The sequence below is a fragment of the Podarcis erhardii genome (assembly GCF_964252035.2).
Source record: "Podarcis erhardii genome assembly, chromosome: W".
In the NCBI taxonomy this organism is placed as follows: domain Eukaryota; kingdom Metazoa; phylum Chordata; class Lepidosauria; order Squamata; family Lacertidae; genus Podarcis; species Podarcis erhardii.
The window spans coordinates 2219813-2245757 of NC_138506.1; the positions used below are offsets into that span (position 1 = coordinate 2219813).

The 25945-nt window shown below is 46.1% G+C and overlaps 1 protein-coding gene across 1 annotated transcript in view; it reads right to left on the reverse strand.

The window, feature by feature from the left end:
* Positions 1 to 3226: 3226 nt before the first annotated feature.
* LOC309333155 (putative helicase senataxin) overlaps positions 3227 to 25945 on the reverse strand; it is a gene marked incomplete at its 5' end in the record, with an annotated part of 49010 nt that continues 26291 nt past the window's right edge. The window contains 3 exons of the mRNA XM_081846558.1: positions 3227 to 4892; positions 7079 to 7166; positions 8519 to 8617. Coding sequence (XP_081702684.1) covers positions 4722 to 4892; positions 7079 to 7166; positions 8519 to 8617 — 358 coding nt within the window. The 3' untranslated portion in view covers positions 3227 to 4721. The remainder of the gene's footprint in view (positions 4893 to 7078; positions 7167 to 8518; positions 8618 to 25945) is intronic.

Sequence of the window (25945 nt, forward strand, 5' to 3'; positions counted from 1 at the left end):
TGAGGGGAATGCTGAAGGAGCACAAGCAAAGTGTGCAAACGTTCCCACTCATGATTCATGTGTTTGCTTGTGGCACAAGAGATTGTCACATGGTTCTTTGGAAGATGTCCAGAAGTTGCGCCAGTACACAGTAGGGTGCAGAATAAAATCATGTAACCATTCCCTAGATTGTAGGGCATGCAGAAAGGCAAAGGTAAAAGGGTGCAGTTATCCCAGGGTGGAGAGGGTAACCACGAAACCTTTTGAGCTTGTGCACACAGACCTTTTTGGGCCCATGCCAGAGAGTTTGGGCGGGGCCAGGTTTCTGCTGACGCTGACAGATGACTTTAGCCAGCATAGCTGGTGCTTCTCGCTGAAAACAAAAGGAGAAGCAGCACAACTGATCAAAGATTGGGTTGTGGAGGTGGAACGACGGTTCTCCACCAAAGTGCAGGGGTTCAAGAGTGACAGAGGTGCAGAGTTTACTGGGTCTGCTCTGCAGAGGTTCTTCCGTCAGAAGGGGATAAGTCACAAGGTGACAGGTGCTACTTTTCCTCAGGAGAGAGGCGTGGCAGAGCTCAGAAGTGAAGCTCTGGCTAAAGCTACAGAAGTTTTACTGTGTGACTCCGGTTTGCTTCAGAGCTTTTGGAGTGAAGCCTGGAGGACGGCCAATTTCACGTTTAACAGGTCCTACAATTCAGTGGTAGGTGACACCCCGTATTGCTTGCTCCACGGAATGAAGCCGAAACTGCATTTCTTCCGCGTGTTTGGTTCACAGGCCTTAGTGCCGGTGCCAAAGGCTCAACGCAAGCAAGGTGGCCCGAGGTTCCAGAAAATGATCTTCTGTGGGTATGAACCTGCGACAAAAGGGTGGAGGTTTGCATATCCAGAAGGTGATCAGACCAAGCTTCTGATCAGTAAGTATGCTGAGTTCTGTGAGCAGAATGGTTGGTCAAGGATCCATGCGAGTCCTGACGTTCTCTCAGATTGTCTGTCTGATTCTGAGGAGGAGGGAGAGCTAGAGGCTGAACCTGTTGCTGAGGACCAAGTCTATGAACAGGGTCAAGAACAGGGTCGGGCATCTCCACAGGTTGTTAAAAGAGAGCCCAAGAGTGAGCCTTCGTCTCCTGTTAGCAAAGTACAGAAGGCCTGAAGACGCACTAGGTCAGAGGGGGAGACTTCTGATGTAGAGGACACACTTGCTGACCACAGTGAGTCAGAAGGAGCACCTGAGTTTGTGCTCAGACGGTCCACTCGCACCATGAAGGGAATTCCACCTGAGAGGTTTCAGGTCACCAGTGCGTGGATTGGTTTCGCACAGTGCGAACCTGGGAGGTTTAAGGAGGTTCAACGATTGCCTGAGACAAATGCCAGGAAGGGACGAAAGGCAATGGTAAGGGAGTTGAACTCTCAGAGATCTGTAAATGTATGTTCACAGGTTCCCTCTGAATGCGAGACGAGAGGGGGTGTGAAGAGAATCAGAACTTACAGGGTTAAACAGTTCTGAGTGACGTCTCTCATTCTGAGGCGTGACCATTTTCCAGAGGGGAGTGTTCTTCTCTGTCTGTTTTTTCCCTTCTTCGCTTGTGCGGCGAGGCAGCATGATGTGCGCTCTCTCGCCGGGTTGATTTATGACGTTTTCTACACGATTAAAGACTATTAGAGATAAGCAAGAACGCCTGATTTATTACACACACACGCATTGCAACAGGCTTCTGCCCGCTGTGTCGAACTCTGCTGAAGGAAGCTGACGGAGAGCTTCCGTGGGAGTCCAGTGAGGCGCAGAGGAAGCGTGTTGGACTCCATTCCAATAGCCACAACATCAAGTTCAATATATGAAAATGATGAATCAGGAAATAGAGTGGAAAATTAAACAGATGAGACAAAAGACATTTGAATCGGCTAATAAATGTGGGAAAGTGCTAGCCTGGCAGATGAAAAAAAGACAAAAACTTAATACCATTACAAATTTGGAAGTGGAAGGAAAGAATATACAGAATCCAGTGGAAATTAGAAAATGCTTCCAGAGATATTTTAAACAGTTCTATACACAAGGGCCACAGAAAGAGACTGATATAGACCAATTTTAAAAAACAAATGGATTACAAAAAATCTCTCAAGAAAATAAGCTAATGTTGAACTATAAAATAACGGAACAGGAGGTAGAAGGTGCCATCCAGAACATGCAATTGGGCAAATCTCCCGGGCCGGATGGTTTAACTTCAAAATATTATAGATCTTTGAAAAATTGGATAATTCAACCACTAAAGGAAGTTTGTAATGAAATTTTGGAGGGGGAAAAAGCACCAGAGTCGTGGAAAGAAGCTTATATTACACTTATACCGAAAACTGAGTCTGAAAAGACACAACTTAAGAACTACCGCCCCATATCCCTGCTTAACGTGGATTACAAAATTTTTGCAAATATTTTGGCTAAAAGATTAAAAAAAAGTATTAGTGGAAGAGATACATAAAGACCAAGCTGGCTTTCTCCCGGGCAGACACTTGTCTGACAATACGAGAAATATTATTAATATTTTAGAAAAACTACAAGTGAACATTAACACTAAAGCAGTTTTAATATTCGTAGATGCGGAGAAAGCCTTTGACAATATTTCCTGGAGTTTTATGAAGAAAAATCTTCAGGGGATAATAATAAATGTCTTGTCATGTTTGTTGATCAATAAAGCAATGTTATAGAGAAAATCCAGTATTGGTTGTCTGGGGTTTACTTGTGCCTTCCTAGAGTGTACTGGGTCTCATCTATGCTAAACATGTAAACAGATTAAAAGGACCTAATTGGTCATAACAGGTTTGGGACTGGCTTTTGGAAGATGCCTGTTTGTGAATTTGTTTTGTGTGTGTAGATCAGTGCACGCTGACCAACGTGCAGTCTTCGCAGTAAGCCTCTATTCTGATGGCCTTGAGTAATCATGACAACCAGTAGATTCTTATCTGCTGCAGCCTTCATCCGCCCTCACAGCAGCCATTGTAGCATACCATTATCATCCGCCTGTTCTGCCGTTGAGGACTTATTGGATCATTCCTTGTCTAGCTCCTTTCCTTTGACCTTACCGCCTTGGGTACAGCACACTAAACAGCTGTAAGGCCACTGAGGTTACTTCACAAGTTGGACACAAGAGAGAGCAGGAGGGAAATAGCTGAAGGGAACTCCTCTCTATTAAAAATCATCTCTGAGGCCAACACACATACAATTCAGAAAAAGCAGAACATATTGTGAAAACAATTTGTATTTCATTACTTTCGGTTTTATTTTTCTCAAAAAATGTAAATGTACTTTTAAATTTACATTTCAGCTATTACACTGAAGAAGCAGACAGTTGTACCAAAATGTTAATGCTGCTCGAACACTTTGCTGAATAGCATTTTTTGATCTCCTGTTCTATATGAAGGAAACCAAGAATTAACTGTCAGAGTAGTAGTAATAATAATGATTTGATCTATATACTGCCCTTTATCAAAAGATCTCAGGGCGATGTACATTAGAAACACATTCCAAAACATCAGTGATAATCATAACAACAGTCCTCTCCAGCCTGCAAACTTCTCCAACCAGATGCTGTCCAGATGTTTTGGACTACAACTCCCATCAGCCCCAGTCAGTGAAGGTTTTGTGCTCTCACATCAGTTTCAGCGTCATACAGCTGGCCAGGGCTGATGGGAATTGTAGTCCAAAACATCTGGAAGGCACCAGGTTAGATTACAGTCTCTCCTGCCAAAGCTCATCTTGCCAGACTGCTGGATGTCAATTTGTCGGGGAGGCTGCAATGTGAGGATGCACTTGGCCCATGGCTCCTTGGCTCATAAGTGGCAGCAGATCCAATGCAAAAGGAAATCTTCATCTTTTACACTTGCAGAAATCTGCACAAATCACTTCTATGAAATGCCTGCTATGTTCCCTGTTGCGACATTATGTACACAGTGCCTTCTTTTTAAATTATTATCTATAAATATTTTTATCATGTATACAAAAGAATAAAAATGTGAACTAAGAAATAAGTGGTGTCGCTCTCGCCAAATTAAATTTTAGGGCCAGAAAGAAATATGGCAGCAGGAACAACTTCAGCACTCACCCAGGCGTGCTGGCCCAATGAGGGCTGGACATGCTAACCTGAGACACCAGCAAGCCAAACTCTCATGGTGAGCTGTTTGCATGTGACGAGGCACATGTCAGGACACTCACCCCAGGGGCATGTGATTTAACTGTGGCCACAGCCAGGCCTGTTTCACCTCTAAAAGATAAGTTTCTCTACATGCCGTACAAATATACACTACACCCAACATTTACAGTGTGTGATTTCTTGAAGTTTACAGCACAGGAAGCAGGCTGCCTAACTCTCCATGATATAGAAAACAATCACTCAAAATGCATTATCTTTCAGGCAGATGACCTTGCAATCCAGGAAAAGGCTGTGGAGCAAAGTACACCAGCAGCCACAATAAAAGGTTCTGAGGATACGGGAGGGACTGTGGGGCTACTGCATTGTCCTCTGTCGCTTGGCATCAAGGGGGGGCCTAGATTTCCAGCAATTCATCTGAGGCCTTCACTTTCATTGCTGGATCTTTTGGCCAGCTCTTGGACAGGTTTAGCCTGTGTAGGAAAGAATGGCTTTAGGGAAGAGGAATCCTGAGATACTGGCAAGGGCCATGCCTCACTGTTTCCTGGAGCAGGAGCACCAGCTGAGTATTGCCAGGTATGTCGTCCAGGAGCTCCATGCAACTCAGATGCTGCACTCACCTGTCCTTGTTTGGCTCTGCTGGACTGCCATGGGCTTCAAGATCTTCTTAGCATCACTTGCATAGCAAGGAACATTGTATTTGCCACTGGAGGTCTTGATGATGGCACCTCTTCTCTGAGCATCTTGAATCAAAGCATTCCAATCTTCATTTTCCTACAATGGTTTTTATTTTAATTTAAGAAACAATAAATTATTAGGACAGGAGACTGGGCAGGTACGGTAGTGACGGTTTATAAACAAGAGTTGGGAAAATTCATGGATTCGAAGTTAATCCTGCTGCCTCAAAGTAGAGGCTGTTGTAGCTTGCTCCCAGTTCTCTTTTCTTCGAAGGCAGGGACAGGAACCTGGTGACCAAATCAGCCCCCCCCCCAGCATTCCCAGTCAGCCCACCACCCTTCAACTTGTCAATCCCACCTGCTCCCTCTAAGGAGATTCTTCTAACTTCTGTTGCACTGCAGGAGAGGGCGAGTGTGATTGTGTGGGTCTCTGGCTCCATCTGCTTTTGGAGTATGCCTCTCAACAGCATTCCACAAGGAAAAATGGAGGCGACCTTAGCTTGAAAAAGACTGGCTAAATTAATCTGAAATACTAAAGACCACTAATAATGGGTGTCAGTAGAAATTAGGACACAGAACTTCCTTTGGATTGCACTCACTGGTAAACAGTGGCTTCCGAACACACAACAGAGAATCCCTCCAATACATTTGTACATAGACTACAATTATCCTTCCCTCCTCACTGCAGCTATAGAGCCACCAGTGACAGAGAAACAAGTATTGTTTAATGCAAGTCCACTAACAACTCTGCCACTTTACAGGAGCAACAGCAAACCATCATCACCAGGACTTCCAAATGGAGAAATCTGGATTGGAGGCCCTCTAGTGGCAAAGTCATTGCAGTACAAGACTGACAAAGGTGACCATAATAAGACTGAGTGCATACGTATGTGAGTGATTGTGATTTCACACAGAAAAGTGGCAGGATGGGAAAGAGGGTGCTGAAGTCTCCCCCACTCCACCTACTTTTCTCCTGACAGGGCTCACTCCCAGTCCAAGAGCCTGACTGGGAGAAAAGTGTCAGGATAGAGAAGAGTCTGATGGGGCAGAAGCAACTGTCATGGTAGAGAACCCAATCCCTTTCTCTGCTTGAAATAAACCCTCCCCACCACACAGTTTGGCATTTTAAAACACTGAGACGAGTGGAGAACTTCTGTGGCCCTCTATATGCTGCTGAACTACATCTCCCACCATCCCTTGACCACTGGCTATGCTGGCTGTGGCTGATGGGAGTTGTACAACATCTGTAGGGCTGTAGGATTCCCAGTCCCTGCCCTTACAGCCTCTCACGAACAACCTTGGTGGATCAGATCAAATGGTCCACCCCCTGAAGTGCCATGCTTGGTCTTGCATGAAAAATAGCAGTGGTGGGGAAGCTGTGTTGTTGGGTTCCAATTCCCACCAGCCCCAGCCAGCATAGCTAAAGGTCAGAAGACGGGAGTTGTAGTCCAGCAGCACTGGGAGGCAGCAGAGCTTCCTTAGCTCTGGAATATAGTATTGCCAGTTTAAGCTCAATTGTGGAAAGACCTAAAGTAACCTAATTGTTTTATAATTTATGAAACCTGAGTTTCAGGTTCCTCTGGGCACCCACAAGCAACAGGGCCTTCTCAGTGGTGGCTCCCTCTTTGTGGAATGCCCTCCCTGGGGAGCTATGTCTTTCTCCCTCATCATTGCCTTTCAGGAGGCATTTGAAAACATGTTTGTTTAGCCAGGCACTTTTGGTGGTTGAAGAACACTGTTCCTAGCAATGCTGAGATCACTGGATGAGAGAAAGGTCCCGTCCCCCCCCCCCCGATTTTTAATCGTAGCTATTTTTAGAATGCTTTAACATTTATTCTGTGTTTGGCATGTTTACCACACTGGGCTCATTTGGGCAGAACATAAATTCAATAAATAAGCAAATGCTGCCCAATATTTTCCCTAACACTGCTGATTCAAAATACATAATTACTTACGACACCTTTTGGCCAGCCTGATGCTTTCCAGATGTTTTGAACTACAACTCCCACTTGCCACAGCCAGCAGAGCCAACATGTGCCCTCTTTTGCAAGTGTGGGCAGAGGGCCCAATCTATACAGGGTACTGTGCTCAGAAAATCCTGTGGGCACCCCTGAATCCTGTTATGCTCTCCTTCCAAACAACCCTATGAAGTAGGCTTGATTTATAGCTTTTGGAGGTGATATGGGGAGTTTGTGTGTGTGTATAAATCCAGGTGTCTTTGGGCCAAGCCCAGGACACCACCATTAACCCCCCACAAAGGTGCTTATTTCTTCTTCCACGTACCATGAGCGTTTGCAGGTGTCCAAGGATGAAGAGACTGTACTTGGCTCGGGTGATGGTGATATTCAGTTGCTGCAGACTCTTCAGAAACCTAGAGACGGGGGAAAACCCTGTATGTAAGGCTGGCTCAGGATGGGCAGCTATGTCCACAGTGCCCTACTAGCTACCACTGTGGGGTTCAACTAAATCCCTGTTTAAATTTCAAAGGCATTAAAAAAGTTTCAGGCATTCCCACCAAGGAGGAATAAATCTTAAAATCAGTCCATGCTCTGCTTTTGCAATTTCAGCTGCTCCCTACCCGCCACCATGTGGCTTCCAAGCGCAGACACCCCCACCACCATAAAAAAAAAAAAACACATGTGGAAAGGAAGTGGGCTGGTGGTGGAAACCAGCTTCATTCCATGTCAGGACCTTCAGCTGCCTATCCAGCACAACCTGTTGGTGGAGTAATACTATTTGTTGTGATTCAGGTGACTTGAAAAACAGAAATGCATCGTTAGCACAACAGTGAAATTTTTTCTCCTTCTAACCCCCCCCACCAACTTTTAAATAAAATAATAAAAAGAAGCCCCTTGTGAGTTATTCCTGACCTGCTCTCGACTCCCACCTTGACACTTGAACAGCAGTTCTTCTGGGGCGCATCTAAAAGCACTGGACCCATCGAAGCCAGGAGCCCTCTGATAAGGACTCCCCATTTTGTGACCCATCTGAAGCTACAGAAGAGGAGAGGCAAGAGGGTGTCTGCACTCTGCCCTCCATTCTGCCCCCAAACCCAATGCTTCCTTCTGGCCTTGCCAACCCCTCAACTTCCCTGTTCGCCCACCTCCCAGATATATAGTTCAGTTGTAAGCTGACAAAGTGCCCCTCACCTTCAACACACACTGCACCTCCACTTACAATATGAACTTCTGGCTTCAAGATCTGGCTTTTATTGTGTGCTACCCTAGGCTGCCATTAGGTTCCTTCCAGGCAGTTTGACAGAAGGGCACATACACACAGTTTTTGGGTTGTGGGACAGGCAGGCACTTTCACATCCTGCTATTTTTTTCTGGAAGAGCCAGAAGAGTTGCTACCACTGGTTAGAGGCCCCCTCTTCTCCCCCCCCCAGCTAGACACAGTGGAAGCGCCCTCCCAGATTCGCCAACATAAGGAATTGTAAATTCATTGGGATAAGGGAGGTGAAATGAGGAAGCTAACACAGCCTTGGCCCTGCCAGAGTGCCACACTTTGGGAACTCCTCTCATAAGATCCCTTATGGGCATCACAGGTGGTCAAGAGTGGAGTACAAGACCACCATAGGGGCTCCAACACCCCTTGTTCCAACCTTGAATTGTGGACAGTGGCCCACATACTTGACCACCCCAAGGATCACATCTTAAGTGTCAGAATTGCCAAGTTGAGGCACCTCAGTTGTCACCTCGCACTATGACAGCAAAGTCTTACCCAACTGATCCTTGCATGCTGTTCACTCGAACACAGGACACAATGATACAGTCCTTCTCACGGCCCTGGAACCCATCCACGAGGTCAACTTCCCCGACTCTGTAGAGAAAAGGAATGTCGTATGGTGCCATCCTAAATACACGTCTCTCTTTACCACCACCACTCATCCCCAAAAGAGAGGTGAAACTGATTGAGAAGGAAACAAACCACACTTTTATGAAGTTAAAGAAAACTCCACACTTCTTGTCTGAAATAGAAAACTATGTAAACAGTGAGAGAGCAAGCGAGGGAGCACATGGTAGATTGGAGAGATTACTTGAGTCAGTAGGTGAGCTGTTGCACCTCACTTTTCTCATATGTAAAATGGGAATATAACCTGTATTTTACACACTGCTGTTGCAAGAACAAATGAGATGGGGGGGGGGGGTTGTGGGAATGTTAAGGATAGTAGGAAATGATATATTGAATAAGCATTATCCTTCCTTCACTCATGCTAGTAAGTGATGTAGCAGAGCAGATTCCCCTCAATATACCTGGAAGCTAGCTTGCGGATTTGTTTGAAATATAAATTTTATTTATATCCCGCCCTCCCCAGCCGAAGCCGGGCTCAGGGTGGCTAACAACAGTAAAATAATGCAACATTCTAAAATCATTTCATTCTAAAATTAATTCAAATCAAATTGATGGCAACCATTGGGCTAGAGTTCTGTGAAGATTGCCAAAGGAGGGAGTCAGGCTGTGCCCTGGCCAAAGGCCTGGTGGAACAGCTCTGTCTTGCAGGCCCTGCGGAAAGATGTCAAGTCCCGCAGGGCCCTAGTCTCTTGTGACAGAGCGTTCCACCAGATCGGAGCCACAGCTGACAAAGCCCTGGCTCTAGTTGAGGCCAGCCTAACCTCTCTGTGGCCCGGGACCTCCAAGATGTTTTTTTTTGAAGACCGTAAGTTCCTCTGTGGGACATACCAGGAGAGGCGGTCCCGTAGGTATGAGGGTCCTAGGCCGTATAGGGCTTTAAAGGTTAAAGCCAGCACCTTAAACCTGATCCTGTACTCCACCGGGAGCCAGTGCAGCTGGTATAGCACCGGGTGAATGTGATCTTGCAGCGAGGACCCCGTAAGGAGTCTCGCCGCGGCATTCTGCACCCACTGGAGTTTCTGGGTCAGTCTGAAGGGCAGCCCCACGTAGAGTGAGTTACAATAATCCAGTCTGGAGGTGACCGTCGCATGGATCACAGTGGCTAGGTCAGGGCGAGAGAGGTAAGGAGCCAACTGCTTAGCTTGGCAGAGATGAAAAAATGCCGCCTTTGTTATAGCTGCAATCTGCGCCTCCATGGAAAGGGAGATGTCAAAGATTACACCTAAACTCTTAACGGACGGTGCTGGCACTAATTACGCCCCCGTAAGAGATGGGAGTTGCCCCCCCAATCCCATATCGTCCCGACCCAGCCAAAGGACCTCTGTCTTCAAAAGATTTAACTTCAACCGACTCCCACATAACCATCCAGCCACAGCTTCCAAACATCTGATCAGTGTGTCTGGGGCCGAGTCAGGATGGCCATCCATCAACAGATAGAGTTGGGTGTCATCAGCATACTGATGGCAGCCCAGCCCAAAACTCCGGACAAGCTGGGCGAGGGGGCGCATAAAGATGTTGAAAAGCATCGGGGAGAGTATCACACCCTGAGGCACTCCACACAGCAAGGAGTGGCGCGATGACAATTCCCCCCCAAGTGCCACCTTCTGTCCCCGACCAGAGAAAAACGAGTGCAGCCACTGAAGGACTGTGCCCTGGATCCCCACATCGGCGAGGCGGTGGTCCAGGAGTTCCTGATCGACCATGTCGAAGGCTGCTGACAGGTCTAGAAGAATCAGCAGCCCCGACCCGCCTCGATCCAGCTGCCTGCGGAGAACATCTGTTAGGGCGACCAGAGCCGTCTCGGTCCCATGACCAGCACGGAAGCCGGACTGGAATGGATCCAAAGCCGATGTTTCCTCCAGAAACCCACCAAGCTGTTCAGCAACCGCTCTCTCAATCACCTTACCCAGGAATGGAAGATTCAAAACCGGGCGGTAATTGGATCTAATGATGTTTTCTTTAAGAGCGGACGCACCACTGCCTCCTTCAGTTCCCCTGGGAATGTCCTGGTGCCAAGGGACAAATTGATGATATCCCCTAGGAGGGCCCGCACCTCGTCTGGACATGCTCTAATCAGCCAAGACGGGCGCGGGTCAAGAGGACAGGTGGTGGGCTTTCCAGCTCGGAGGAGTCTGTCCACATCGGCTGGGGATATCCGGTCAAAGTGGTCCAATACTGGACCCAAGGACAGTCGAGGGGCCTCCAGTTCCGTTATTGTATCCAAATTGGCAGGGAGGTCACAGTGGAGCAACAGGACCTTCTCCGCAAAAAAGCTCGCAAATGCCTCACAGCTGTGTGTCAAATTGTTATTTAAATTTGGCTGTCCCTCGAGGGACGTTAAAGACCTAATTATACTAAATAATTGCGCCGGGCAAGAGCTAGCGGATGCAACGGAGGCCGAGAAGTAAGACTTCTTAGCGGCCTTCACTGCCATCTCGTAGGTTTTCATAAAAACCCTATAAGATGTTCTTGAGGCTCTGTCGCGGGCACCCTGCCATACTCGCTGTAGCCGTCTGAGGTCCCGCTTCATTTTCCGGAGCTCCTCAGTAAACCAGGGAGCCTGGTTTCTGCGGGGTTGCATTAGATTATTATGGGCACCACTCTGGGCAGCTCCCAACAGATTAAAAACAGAATAAAACATCAAACATTAAAAACTTCCCTAAACAGGGCTGCCTTCAAATGTCTTCTAAAAGTCAGATAGTTGTTTATTTCCTTGACATCTGATGGGAGGGCATTCCACAGGGCAGGTGCTACCACTGAGAAGGCCCTCTGCCTGGTTCCCTGTAACCTCACATCTTGCAGTGAGGGAACCGGCAGAAGGCCCTCGCAGCTGGACCTCAGTGTCTGGGCTCAACGATGGGGGTGGAGATGCTCCTTCAGGTATACTGGGCCGAGGCCGTTTACGGCTTTAAAGGTCAACACCAACACTATTTTAAAATGGGGTTTTAGAGCTGTCTTTTTAAAATAATATTTATTACTTTTAAAACTTACAAAAAAGAAAAAGAAGAAAGAAGACAAAAGAGAAAAAAGAACAAAAAAGAGAAAAAACAATACAATATATAAACTATACAAAACACAACCTTAACACATTAAACTAAACACAATAAACAAAACAAAACGATACAAAAACAATTTAAAAGCATACATCATACCTTTTCCATATTCTATCTTTCATTCCCTTGTTTCATCAACCTCCTCTCACCTCCCTTTTTGTATTCTACTTCTATTAGTTGTCTCAGCAATTCCTTTCCCTCTTTCTCTATTTTCTGTCATATAAATGTCTTAACATATTTTTAATCTTATTTTCCATTAAAACTAGTATACTTATTTAAGCTTAACTCCTTAAAACATTTCCACTAAGGCCATAAAATTTCATTCCAACATTTTTCTATCACTCATTAATTTTACAATATTTCTATATATAAACTTTAAATTTTCCAATCTTCTTCCACCATCTCCTCTCCCCGGTCTCGGACTCTGCCAGTCATTTCCGTCAACTCCATATAGTCCATCAACCTGGAGATCTTATGTCCGAGGCTCTTAACTCTTTTCCACGTCCCTTCTGCAGGTCTTCTTCATATTCTTTGATGCTAAAGAGCAGATCTCGGGGAAACTCCGACCTAACGATGCTTTTATTCCTTCTCGACAGGTCAGCCAAATTTCCGTAGTTAAAGCAAAGATCCATAAAGTATTTCAGGGCATGTTTCAAGATTCCTCCAAATCCAAAGGCCCCCAGAACTCCAATCTCCTCCTGACCCAAGTCCATGACCCAAAAGTCAGTTAATCCCTGCATGGAGGGATCTTTCCAACTTTCCTTTTCCAGTCCAAGCCAGGCTCCGATCCTCAAAATCTGACTTTTTCTAGTTTCAATCATAAAAGGCCTCAACTTATAGTCCTCAATTTGCCTCTGTAAGGCTGAGGCTCCCACTTGTATTACTTTAGGTTCGACAACAACTTTCTCCTTCTCCTCTTCCACAATTTGTCCTGCTAAAGTAAATTCCTGTACCAAATCCTGAATAATTTCTATATTGGTGCTCACTTTTTGTCCCAAGTTATCAATTTTAGTAGTCAAAACATCCGTCTTCTTGTGAAGTTGTTCCAACGAGTAGCTTATCTTACATAATGCAGTCACTAAAGCTTCTCCTGTCGACATTCTTAAATGGTCCAAGGTCAATCCCTGATTCTCACAGTTCTTATCATGCAGCTGGAGATTCCCCAGCTCCACTCTTGTAACAGTTTCAAAAGCTCCCTCTAGAGGGAAACAGTCTCCACTTGTATCAATCCTTTCAAGCACAGTTCAAAAAGTAAAGTTAGTTTCAATTTTCAGTTACTTTTCCTCCTTTTTAAACGCAGAAGAGGACAATGGAAACAATATATTTCTCTTATTTAACTAACTGTCAACATACGTTCTCTTCACTGTCAATGAACTCTCCCAAAACGTCAATCTACTGGCAGCCCGTTTCCAGGTTCAGAGCAGTGGTAATTTAATTTTTATCACTCTCTCCTGCAGGCTACACAGGCTAAAACCCCGAAGTGGGGGTTTTAGAGTTTTTAGGGGTTTTTGAATGTTTTACGTAGTTTTTATGTAGTTTTATGTAGTTTTTATGTAGTTTTATGTAGTTTCGTGGTAGTTTTATGTAGTCTTTATGTAGTTTTATGTAGTTTTTCAATTTCATTGTTCCGCAAGGGACAATGACAATAAAGATATCGTATATCGTTGAATTGTGATTGGAAACATACTGGGAGCCAATGTAGGTCTTTCAAGACTGGTGTTATATGTCCAAAAAATTCTCTCCCTGGAGTTATAGAAAAGAGTCAAAATTTGGGGAAGTGGCAGGATTTAAAGTAAATAGGAATAAAACTAAATTATTAGTCAAAACTTTGAAGGAAGAAGAGAAAAAAGAGTTGGAGCAAAATATCGAGATAGAAGTTCATAAAAAGGTCAAATATTTAGGGATATGGTTAACATCAAGAAACATAAATATTTACAAAGATAATTATGAAAAAGTGTGGCTCGAGATAAAAAGAAATTTAGAATTATGGAGCAGAATGAACCTCTCCCTGCTAGGAAAAATAGTTGCGGTAAAAATGAATGTTTTGCCAAAAATGCTATTTCTGTTCCAGTCAGTCCCAGTAATGGTAAAAGATGATTGCCTTAAAAAATGGCAGAAGGAAATTTCAAAGTTTATCGGGGGGGGGGGGGGGCAAAAGGCCAAGGATAAAGTATAAGTTACTTAGTTACTGTCAGGGAACTGACATCAGAGCGAGCAGAGCGAGAGGCGGAGGCAGGGCTCCAGAGCGATGCCGGAGAGGGGACCAGCAGGGGGGAAGGAATTCAGCGTAACACCAATAGAGATGAGAGGGAGATGGAGGAATTGGTGACAGGGCTCCAAGACCCTTCACCCGAATCTAGTGGAGAGAGCGCTGGCACGCCCCTGCCTTCCCCTCACTTGCGCAGACGCGTTCCGCGCAGGGAACATAGGAGGAGACTTGGGGTCAAACAGCTTTTATGCTGGAAGAGGTTCAAGAAACGCCCACTGACGGATTCTGCAAGTGACTAACAGGTCACGGAGGGCGAGCTCTAACCCTAAACATGGTTGAGCAAACAAACTGACTAAACTGAAGGCAATTTACGCACAAGTAACCCCCTTACAACCATTACAGCAATCCGTCAGTCCCTGCTGTTACTTGTGCGCAAGCAGTGGAAACATGAGCCAGACTGGAGGCGCCGGGGCAGCGGAGCCAGCTGCGGGGGCGCAGGACCTAGTGAAGAGGAACCAGGAGCTGGAACGGCATGTAGCACTGCTGATGGCGCGGCTGGATGAGAGGCGCACCCAGGACGCGCAGGTTAGACCCACCCCGTGGCAAAAAAGGTGCCCGGACTGGTACACAAATTTGGGGGGAAGCCCCAGGAATATAATGGATTCCAAACAGAAATAGAGTACGCCTTGCAGCTGCAGCATGATGACTTTGCTGACGAGGCAGCGCAGGTGGCGTATATTGTGGGGCACCTTGAGGGCAGCGCGAGGGAATGGGTTAGACCCCTAATGGCCCCCGCCATGAAGGACGTCAGGAAGTTTCTTCAGGCGATGGACGCTATGTATTCAAGCCAATTGGGGGAGAGTCTGACCCAGAGGGAGCTGATGAGATGCAGGCAGGGGGATCTTTCCGTTAGAGACTACTGGTCCCGCTTTGCGATGTTAATACACAGGCTCGAATGGGATCTAGATAGCCCCCCCATACGGATGCTGTTTGAGGAGGGGTTGTCCCCAACCGTTAAAGATGAGCTCTCCCGCGCGCCCCGCCCGGAGACTATGGATCAGCTGACAAAAGCTGCGATGGCGATAGGCGCTCGCCAGGAAGCGCGCGCTTTGGAAAGGCGGGAAGGGAGAGGAGAGCGTTGCCCTGACTACCGCATTCCTGAGATGCCAAAGCAGCCTTCCGATGACGTGGTGCCAATGGAAATTGATGGGGCGCGCGCATGCGAGGTTCCGAGCGCCCACCAAGGAGGCAAAAGGGAAGGAAAGGCTGGGGAAAGCACCAAGAAATGTTTCCTCTGCCAACGGCCAGGACACTTTGCCAGGGTCTGTCCACAAAGAAAGGCTTGGCAAGGGATGGTGGGAGCCGCTGGAAATGAGGAGGAGGGGGCAGAGGAAAAGGTGCAGGGAAACGCCAGCGCTTGACTGCCCACAGGGGGGCGCAGCAGCCAAGCGAACAACTAACAGAAGTGCCCCAACCAGACCCACCCAAGGTTTCTATAGCGATAGAGGTGGTGCTAGAACACCCAGTCAAGGTGAAGGCAATGCTGGACTCAGGCAGCTCCTGTAATTTTTTTAGTAAGGAGTTTGCACTGGAGCACCAGATCCACCTGCTGCCACTTGATTTCCCACTCCAAGTGACCACGATAGATGGCAGGGAGCTGCTGGGAGGGGAGGTAACGCATCAAACCCCGCCAATGAGAATGAGTGTGTCCAGGCACACAGAAACCATTGCCTTTCATGTGGCCACACTGGCGGGACCCCCGATAATACTGGGCATGAGCTGGCTAGTGCTACATGATCCAGTGGTGGCTTGGCATCAACGGACAGTCACCTTCGGGTCAGCGCACTGTTTGGAACACTGTCTAGGGGGAGTGAAGCCCAGAGTGAGGTTGGCCAGAGTGGCAGCAACTACACTGAAGCAGAGAGCGGAAGTGCCGCCACAGTACGCGAACTTACAAGAGGTCTTCAGCGAGAGGGAAGCGGACAGGCTGCCGCCACATAGGCCCTTCGACTGCTAAATCAACCTACTCCCTGGGGCGCAGCTGCCGGTGGGTAAGCTGTATGCCATGTCGGACCAAGAGATGCAGGAGTTGCGAGACTTTATAGACAAGAACCTGAAAAGGGGGTTTATAAGAGAATCTAAGGCAGTGGGGGGCAGCCCTGTGTTTTTTGTGGATAAGAAAAACACGGATCAGCCGAGGTTCGTCGTAGACTATCGAAGATTGAACCTCGTATCGGAACCCGTGACCTTCCCAATGCCCAGAATTGATGATATTCTGACTAGGGTAAGGAAGGGTAAGATTTTTACCAAGCTGGACCTTCGGGGAGCATACAACTTGATTAGAATGAGAGAGGGGGATGAATGGAAAACCACCATGTTCACCCCCCTAGGGGCCTTTGAGTACCTAGTCATGCCATTTGGATTACAGTCGGGCTCAGCCTGTTTTCAAAGCTTCATGCACCATGTGCTGGGTCCCCTGCTGTACAAGAACTGCGTAGCATTTCTGGACGACGTCCTGATCTATTCGGACAATGAAAAAAAGCATGTCCAGGACGTCAGGGAAGTGCTGAAAAGGCTACAAGAGCACCAGCTGTGGGTCAAGCTGGAAAAGTGCCAGTTTCACGCCAAAGAAGTGGAATTCCTGGGATACAGGTTGTCAGACAGAGGCCTAGCCATGGACCCCGGCAAGGTGCAGGCGGTGCTGGAATGGAAGGCCCCCCAAACCCGGAAGGATGTTCCTCGGGTTCAGCAACTTCTACCGGAAGTTCATCAAGAACTTCGCCCACTTGACCGCGCCCATCACGGATTGCCTCAGTAGCAAAAAGAAGTTCGTCTGGATGGAAAGTGCCCAACGATCCTTCGAAAGGCTAAAGAAGGCGTTCAGCTCGGAGGAACAGCTCCTGCACGTGGATCTGCAGAAGCCGATGAGGCTAGAGACCGACGCATCGGACAGAGCGATAGGAGCGGTGTTACTCCAGCCGGGACCAGGCCAACACACCTGGAGGCCGTGCGCCTTCTTCTCAAGGAAGCTGAATAAATCGGAACAGAACTACACGGTGTATGATCGCGAACTGTTAGCTATTTATGCAGCATTTCGCCAGTGGAGACATCTCCTAATAGGGGCTCAGCACAAGATTCAGGTTTGCACTGATCACAAGAACTTGGAATACTGGAGAACAGCGCGAGTTCTCAACCAGAGACAGATTCGATGGGCACAGGAGTTCTCCAAGTTCTTCTTTGAGATCAAGTACGTGCCAGGAGAAGAGAACGTGAGAGCAGACGCGCTTTCCCGGAAACCGGAGTACACGAAAGGAGAAGGACCACCGGAAGCTCGACACGATTTCCCTGAGGAACGATGGGTTTGTGGGGGAGCGTTGGTTGGGAAACGAGAACTAACCGAGCTAATTCGCCAGGACGAATTCGCCCAAACCAGAATCAGGGAACTCAGGGGAACTGAGGGAGACCGGGGAGGTTTTGAGGAAAGGGAAAGACTGCTATATTACAAGGGAGCAATGTATGTGCCCGGGGAGGCCTTGCTTGAAAGGGTGCTCAAACAGCTTCACGACAACCCAACAGCGGGGCACTTTGGGCAACACAAGACCATGTTACTGGTCACCAGGGAGTTTTGGTGGCCAAGGGTGAGGGAAGATGTACGAGAGTATGTACTGGGGTGTGACCGCTGCCAAAGGGCCAAGGGAGAGAGGGCAGCCCCGGCAGGGCTACTGGAACCCTTACCCACACCGGGAAGACCCTGGGAGGTGGTGTCTATCGATTTCATGACAGATTTACCCAAATCCAGAGGGAAGACAGCAGTCATGGTAGTAGTAGATCTGCTAACCAAAATGTGCCATTTCATAGCGTGCTCTCATGCAGTGACTGCAGAGGAAACCGCCCAGTTGTTCATGAATCACATCTTCAGGTTGCATGGGGCTCCTTCGAGGGTTATCTCTGACCGAGGGAAACAATTTACCTCGAGGTTTTGGAGGAGGCTTATGAACTTATTGCAGGTGGAGATGGGATTCTCGACGGTGAGGCACCCGGAAACTAACGGGCAAGCAGAGAGGGCGAACAGCATTTTACAGCAATATCTACGCTGTTACGTCAACGAGAGACAGAACGATTGGGTAGAAAAGCTAGCACTGGCAGAGTTTGCATATAACAATGCGGAGCATGTGTCCACGGGGATGAGCCCGTTCTTGGCTAATTATGGGTGTCACCCCAGGGCCTTTCCCGGGAGGGGGGAGGAAGGGGGGAGCGTGCCCGCCGCAGAGCAGTTCGTGGAAGAAATGGAAGCCCTGCACCAGCAGCTTAAGATGAATCTGGAAAGGGCCAAGGAGGCGTACAAGAGACAAGCAGACAAACGCTGCCGTGAAGGGGAGACCATTAGGGTGGGGGACCGGGTGTGGTTATCCACACAAGGCTTACCCTTCAAGGGCGGGTGTAAGAAGCTGAGGCCAATACGGCTGGGACCATTTGAGGTGACACACCAAGTGAACCCGGTGGCATTCTGGCTCAAGTTGCCAGACAGCATGAAAATCCACCCGGTATTTCATAGGTCACTGCTCTCACCGTACAGGGGGGAGCGGAGGGTCCGGGGGGTAGGAGGGGAAGGGCTCACACACCCACAACTGGAAGAGAGGGAACACCACCACCAGGTAATGGAGATCCTGGATTCGTGCTGGCAGGGGCGGCAGGTGGATTACCTAGTAGCTTGGGAGGGGGAAACCGAGTCAGAAAACACGTGGGTTCCCGTGGGGGAAATAGATGATGAATTTCTGGTGGAAGAGTTCCACAACAGGTATCCGAGGAAGCCCAAACCCCTGGAGCGATTCTGGGAGGAGCAATTTGCCACCACCGATGAGGAGGAGGAGGATTTCGTGGGTTTTCCAGCTTCCCCAGAGGAAGGAGGAGAATCGTCAGGAGAGGAGGAATCAGATTGGGAAGCCCCTCCCGTGAGGAATCGGAACGGGTGGGAAGCTGGGTTTGAGTTCTCGGACGACGACAGCAGCTCCTTTTGGGGATTCCCTACATCGTCAGCTGAAGAAGCGGACAAGGTCACATCACAGGGTCAGGCCGGGGGTGGAGGGGGTCCTGGGAGGGAGGTGGATGTCAGGGAACTGACATCAGAGCGAGCAGAGCGAGAGGTGGAGGCAGGGCTCCAGAGCGATTGGAAGGTCATGATAATAGATTCGGATGGCATGCATATCTATGGTATGGGAAAGGAAAAGTACATAAAGGATTTTTATAATCATATAATTAGGAAATCATTAATGAGGGTTTGGGAGAGATATAAAGATTTAATAGAACAGAAGACACCTTGGTGGCTCTCAGCACTTGAAGCTTTGCTGCTCAAGCCACTTGGTAAAAAAGGAAAATGGCTTACATACAGTGATTTACTAAAGGACCGAGAAGGAAAATGGAAGCTAAAAGAGTATGAGGAAATAAAAGATCATTTTCAGAGTTGGTTACTGTCAGGGGCTCAGGAGCAGAAGCACAGGAGGAGGTCAGATCCGGCCAGTATCCCGGAAGAGGGAAGCAGTGACAGAAGTAGTGTAACGGTTAGGAGAAAGGTCACTGGGTTGGCGCGAGAGGCAAGTTCAAATGTACAGGAGCGCGGGACAGCAGAGAATGAGGATTGGGAACCGGGTCCTAAAGCCCGCCGGAGGCAGGGGGAGGAGCTAAGCGACTCAGCGTCGGAAGAGTCCAGAAAGGGCAATGCCCCAGCGGGCAGGAGGACCCAGAGGAGGAGAGAGCAGCGGAAAAGGTGGAGCAGGGCTAGGATCTTAAACTGGTGTCAGAGGGGAGGAGACTCAGACGGGACTTCGCCGATCTAGGGTTTAAGACGTAGGGCTGCACGCTGCGGCTTTGAAATGGAAACTGAACTTCAATAAAGACTTTTGTACATTAAGACAGCCTAGCGTTGGTCCTCTGTGAGCTGGGACCTAGAGGCAGCTCTGACAGTTACATTACAGGCAATTACACAAGATATACAAAGAAGACAACAAGAAAGGATTTAGTTATACTACTTCTAGATTTCAAAAGGAAATGATAGAAGGAAAAGTGAAGTTGCTGAATGGTGCATATAGTATTCTGCTAGAATGGGAAACAAAAGATGAGGTGAAATCGGTCATGATCAAATGGGCACAAGATATAGGACATAATATACAATTTGAAGATTGGGTTAAATTGTAGAGAATAGATTTAAAATTTACAGACTGTTCTCTTTTGAAAGAAAATTACCTAAAAAAACAACAAAATGAATTGGACTCCCTGGCAGGTTTTGAATAAACATACACAAATTTATTGAGGGATAACATAGAAGATAGATAATATAAGGATGTATACAGTTTTATAATATGCGAAAGTTAACACTGGATGAGAAATCAGAGAGGAGCTGAGGGAAGTCGTGGGGGGGAGGGAGGGAGGGTTTGTTGGGGAGGGGGGAGGGGAAAAATGGGGGGGAATAAGGAAGATGATTTGTTTTGATAATTTGCTATGTTGAAATTGTTAATAAAAAAAAATCGAAAAAAAGAAAGAAAAAAAAGACTGGTGTTATATGCTCCTGGCGGCCACTCCCAGTCACCAGTCTAGCTGCCGCATTCTGGATTAATTGCAGTTTCCGGGTCACCTTCAAAGGTAGCCCCATGTAGAGCGCATTGCAATAGTTCAAGCGGGAGATAACTAGAGCATGCACCGCTCTGGCGAGACAGTCCGCGGGCAGGTAGGGTCTCAGCCTGCATACCAGGTGGAGTTGGTAGACAGCCGCCCTGGACACAGAACTGACCTGCGCCTCCATGGACAGCTGTGAGTTCAAAATGACTCCCAGGCTGCGCATCTGGTCCTTCAGGGGCACAGTTGCATCATTCAGAACCAGGGAGTCCTCCACACCCACCTGCCCCCTGTCCCCCCAAAACAGTACTTCTGTCTTGTCAGAATTCAGCCTCAATCTGTTAGCCGCCACCCATCCTGCAACCACCTCCAGACACTCACACAAGACCTTCACTGCCTTCACTGGTTCTGATTTGGAAGAGAGGTAGAGCTGGGTAACATTCGCATACTGGTGAACACATAGCCCAAACTCCCTGATGATCTCTCCCAGAGGCTTCAGATAGATGTTAGAAAACATGGGGGAGAGGACGGAACCCTGAGGCACCCCACAAGTGAGAGCCCAGGGGTCCGAACATCCATCCCTTAACTCCACTTTCTGAACACGGCCCAGGAGGAAGGAGCGGAACCACCGTGTAACAGTGCCCCCAGCTCCCAGCCCCTCAAGATGGCCCAGAAGGATGTCGTGGTCGATGGTATCAAAGGCCGCTGAGAGATCCAGCAGAACTAGGAAACAGCTTTCACCTCTGTCCCTAGCCTGCCGGAGATCATCAACCAGCACGACCAAGGCAGTTTCAGTCCCATGATGAAGCCTGAATCGCAAATGGAAGGGATCCAAATGGTCCGCATCCTCCAGGCGTGCCTGGAGTGGTTCCGCAACCTGTTGGAAAACGCCCTGGGGAGGCTCCTTCAGATGGCAACTGAATGATGATCTGTTGAGAAGTTCATTAATTGTTAATAAGGCCCAAAAAACCCTAAAGGATTATTTTGAACTTAATATGAATCAAGGAACGGAAATAAGGGTTATTTGGGAGGCCAGCAAAGCGGTAATGAGAGGGTTTCTGATACAACAAAACGCAATTAGGAGAAAGTCACAGAATGAGACAAAAGATAAAATTATGGAACAACTAAACGATAAAGAGAAGAAGCTTAGAGGAAACCCAAAGAATTTGCAGATCCAAAAAGAAATTAAAGCCCTACAGGTTCAATATTCACAGTTAGTAAATCAAGAAATTGAATGGAAGATAAGAAGGATGAGACAAAGAAATTTTGAATCTGCAAATAAATGTGGGAAATTATTAGCCTGGCAACTAAAGAAGAGACAAAAACAAAGTACTATTACAAACATTGATGCAGAAGGAAAATCTGTAGAGCAGTGTTTCCCAACCTTGGGCCTCCAGCTGTTTTTGAACTACAACTCCCATCATCCCTGACTAGCAAGACCAGTGGCAAGAGATGATGGGAATTGTAGTCCAAAAACAGCTGGAGGCCCAAGGTTGGGAAACATTGCTGTAGAGAACCCTGCAGACATTAGAAAATGCTTTTACAAATATTATAAACAACTGTATAAAAAGGATAAAGAAGATATAGGGAAAATCGAGCAATTTATAAAGACTAATGGGTTGCAACAGATTCCGGAGGATAAAAAGAATCTACTAAAAGGTGTAATTACAAACCAGGAAGTGGAACAGGCAATAAATTCAATGCAACTTGGCAAGACACCAGGACCTGATGGTCTATCAGCGAAATATTATAAGACATTGAAAGACTGGCTCATTCCACCTCTGGTAGAAGTATCTAATTCGATTTTGGGAGGGGGCAAAGCACCTGAAACCTGGAAGCAAGCTTACCGTAGTTTTCGCTCCATTACACGCATTTTTTTCCTCCTAGAAAGTAAGGGGAAATGTCTGTGCATGTTACAGAGCGAATGCTTCCCTCCTCCGTGGTTTCCAGCGGGAGAAGAGCCGCTGAATGGGGAGGAGAGAGGGACAGAGTGCCTGCTTCTTTAAAGGAGCAAAGCGGGAGGGGAGGGGAGGGGACGGCTCCTGTACGGTTGGCTCCTTTAAAGCAAGCAGGCTCTCTGTATCTCGTCCCGCTTTGCTGGAAATAGCAGGAAAGATTTTCAACTCGTGTAAGTGGCTCCTGTCCGGTAGGCTCCTTTAAAGCAAGCAGGCTCTCTGTCCCTGCAGCAAAGTTTTTCAGCTTGCTAAGGAGGGGAGGAGGAGGGAGAGAAGCAGAGCTTGCTCCACGCGTGCTCCTTGTCCATTGAGTTCTTTTCCTTCCCTCCCCACTTAAAACGTGGTTACAAAGCACAGATCCACATGGATCCTCAGGATTTTTGCACTGGGTCACCCCAAATTCACCATCAGATCACATGTCTGTGGCCACAGCATGAACCACAAAAATCATACATCCACTGTTTCGTGTAGAATATTTTTTTTCTTGTTTTCCTCCTCTAAAAACTACATGCGTGTTATGGTCAGGTGCGTGTTATCGAGCGAAAAATACAGCATATTACTCTGATTCCTAAACAGGGTCAAGATAGATCCAATGTTAAAAACTACAGACCAATCTCCCTACTCAATGTGGATTATAAAATTTTTGCAAACATACTGGCCAACAGCCTGAAGCAGGTTTTATCTGAGTATATTCATAAAGACCAGGCAGGATTTCTGCCTGGAAGACATATGAAAGACAACATTAGAAATGTTGTAGATATTTTGGAAAAGTTAGAAGAAAGAAAGAGTTGTAAAGCAATGTTAATGTTTATTGACGCAGAGAAAGCCTTTGACAATGTTTCTTGGAGTTTTATGTTACATAATTTAGAGAGTATGGGGATAGGTCATGATTTTTTAAATGGTATTAAAGCGATCTATCTAGAACAAAAAGCTAAAATTATTGTAAATAATGTGGTTTCAGAGGAAATTAGAATTGAGAAAGGAACCAGGCAAGGGTGCCCACTTTCCCCTCTGTTGTTTATTTCAGTCCTGGAGGTCTATGATTAGAAAAGATGAACAAGTCAAAGGTATTACAGTAGGTTCGAAACAATATAAATTAAAAGCCTTTGCTGATGATCTAGTTCTGACATTACAAGATCCATATTCCAGTGCAGTCAAAGCACTGGAGCTGATACAAGAGTTTGGTCAGGTAGCAGGATTTAAATTAAACAAGAGCAAGACCAAAGTAATTGAGAAAAATCTGGATAATGAAGAAAGGAAAATACTACAAGAAAAAACGGGCCTAGATTTTGTGAAAAAAGTTAAATATTTGGGCGTGAACCTGTCTGGGAAAAATCTGAACTTGTACAAAGATAATTATGAGAAATTATGGAATGAAATTAAGAGAGATTTGAAGATATGGTCAAATTTAAAATTGTCATTAATGGGCCGGATTTCTGTGATTAAGATGAATGTGCTGCCAAAGATGCTCTTCCTGTTGCAAGCCCTCCCAATTATAGATAATTTGAAATGCTTTAAAGAATGGCAGAAAGCACTCTCTAGATTTATCTGGCAGGGGAGGAAACCCAGAATTAAATATAAATTAGTTACGGATTCTAAAGAAAGAGGGGGATTTTCCCCGCCAGATTTAAAAATCTATTTTGAAGCTGCTGCACTTTGCTGGATTAAAGAATGGATGCAACTAGAAGACACAGATCTATTAGATTTGGAGGGATTCAACAATGTGTTCGGTTGGCATGCATATTTATGGTATGACAAGGTAAAGGCCCATAATGCATTTTATTTTTTTTTATAATATTTTTATTAAGTTTATGAAATACAGAAAAAAGAGATAAAGACAGATATAAATAAAGTAGAGAAATTACAAATTTCCATAATCCTTTTTTCCAGCACATCTATTGGACTTCCCCACATCCTCCAAACCCTGCGTTCTCTGTAATACAAAACATCAGCAATTTGTTAACTTATTTCAAAGCTTATTGTATCTTTCATTTTATTATGTTGCCTAGTTTCAAAACTGTTGTAACCCAAATCTTATACGTTTTAGCTTAAACACAATAAAGTTATTTCATTATTCCACCTCTGACTTCTTGTACCTTAATTTCCATTTCATTAATTTACAATTGCTGAAGCTAGAATTTCTAAAAAGTGCATTTTTTAACATTCATACAACTTGTAATGTTTTTTCAAATAGTCTTTAAATTTTTCCCAGTCCTCCTCGATTGTTTCTTCTCCCAAGTCTCGGATTCTGCCAGTCATTTCGGCCAGTTCCATATAGTCCATCAACTGCGTCTGCCATTCCTCCAGCGTGGGTAAATCTTGTGTCTTCCAATGCTTAGCAATCAGGACCCTTGCTGCTGTGGTAGCATACATAAAAAAAATTCTATCTTTCTTAAGTACTCTCTGGTCCACAATGCCCAGAAGAAAGGCCTCCGGTTTCTTAGGTAAGGTAAATCTAAGTACCTTTTTTAGTTCATTATGAATCATCTCCCAAAAGGCCTTCACTTTCGGGCAAGTCCACCAGAGATGGAAGAATGTCCCTTCCGCCTCTTTACATTTCCAACATTTATTGTCAGACAGGTGATATATCTTAGCAAGTTTGACTGGGGTCATGTACCACCGGTATATCATTTTCATAATATTTTCCTACAAGGCACTACATGCCGTAAATTTCATTCCGGTGTTCCATAACCTTTCCCAGTCTTCAAACATAATGTTGTGCCCCAAGTCCTGTGCCCATTTTATCATGGCGGATTTGACTGTCTCGTCCTGTGTATTCCATTTAAGCAGCAAATTATACATTCTCAAAAGTAGTTTATTTTTTGGCTCTAACAGTTCTGTCTCTAATTTCGATTTTTCCACCTGGAATCCAACCTTTTTATCCACTTTAAAAACCTCCTGGATTTGAGCATAGTGCAACCAATCTCGCACCTTGTTTTTCAATTTTTCCAAGCTCAGCAACCTCCAATTGTCTCCAATTTTTTCAATTATTTCCCAATATTTAGGCCAGTAGGCTTCCATGTTAAGTCTCTTACGTGCCTTGGCCTCCACCGGTGAGAGCCACCTCGGAGTCTTACTCTCCAATAAGTCCTTATATTTTGTCCAGACCATCAAAGGCCCATAATGCATTTAAAAACCATGCAATTAGGAAATCGTTGTATAATGTTTGTATAAAATATAAAGAACTCTTAGAAAGAAAGACGCCCAGATGGCTTTCACCAATGAAGGCAAAGGCCCAGAAAAAACTAAATATGGACACCAAATGGTTGAGATATTATGATTTATTAATAGAAGAAGGAGGAGGTTACAAATTAAAACCATTTGATCAAGTTAAAGATAAGCTAAACTTGGTTACATTACCACCAGATCAATGAATTGTATAAATTGGATAAGAAAAATGGTTTTGCTTATGAAAAATCTAAGTTGGAGACCGAGTTGTTGGATACTAAAGATAAAAATTTATCTAAAA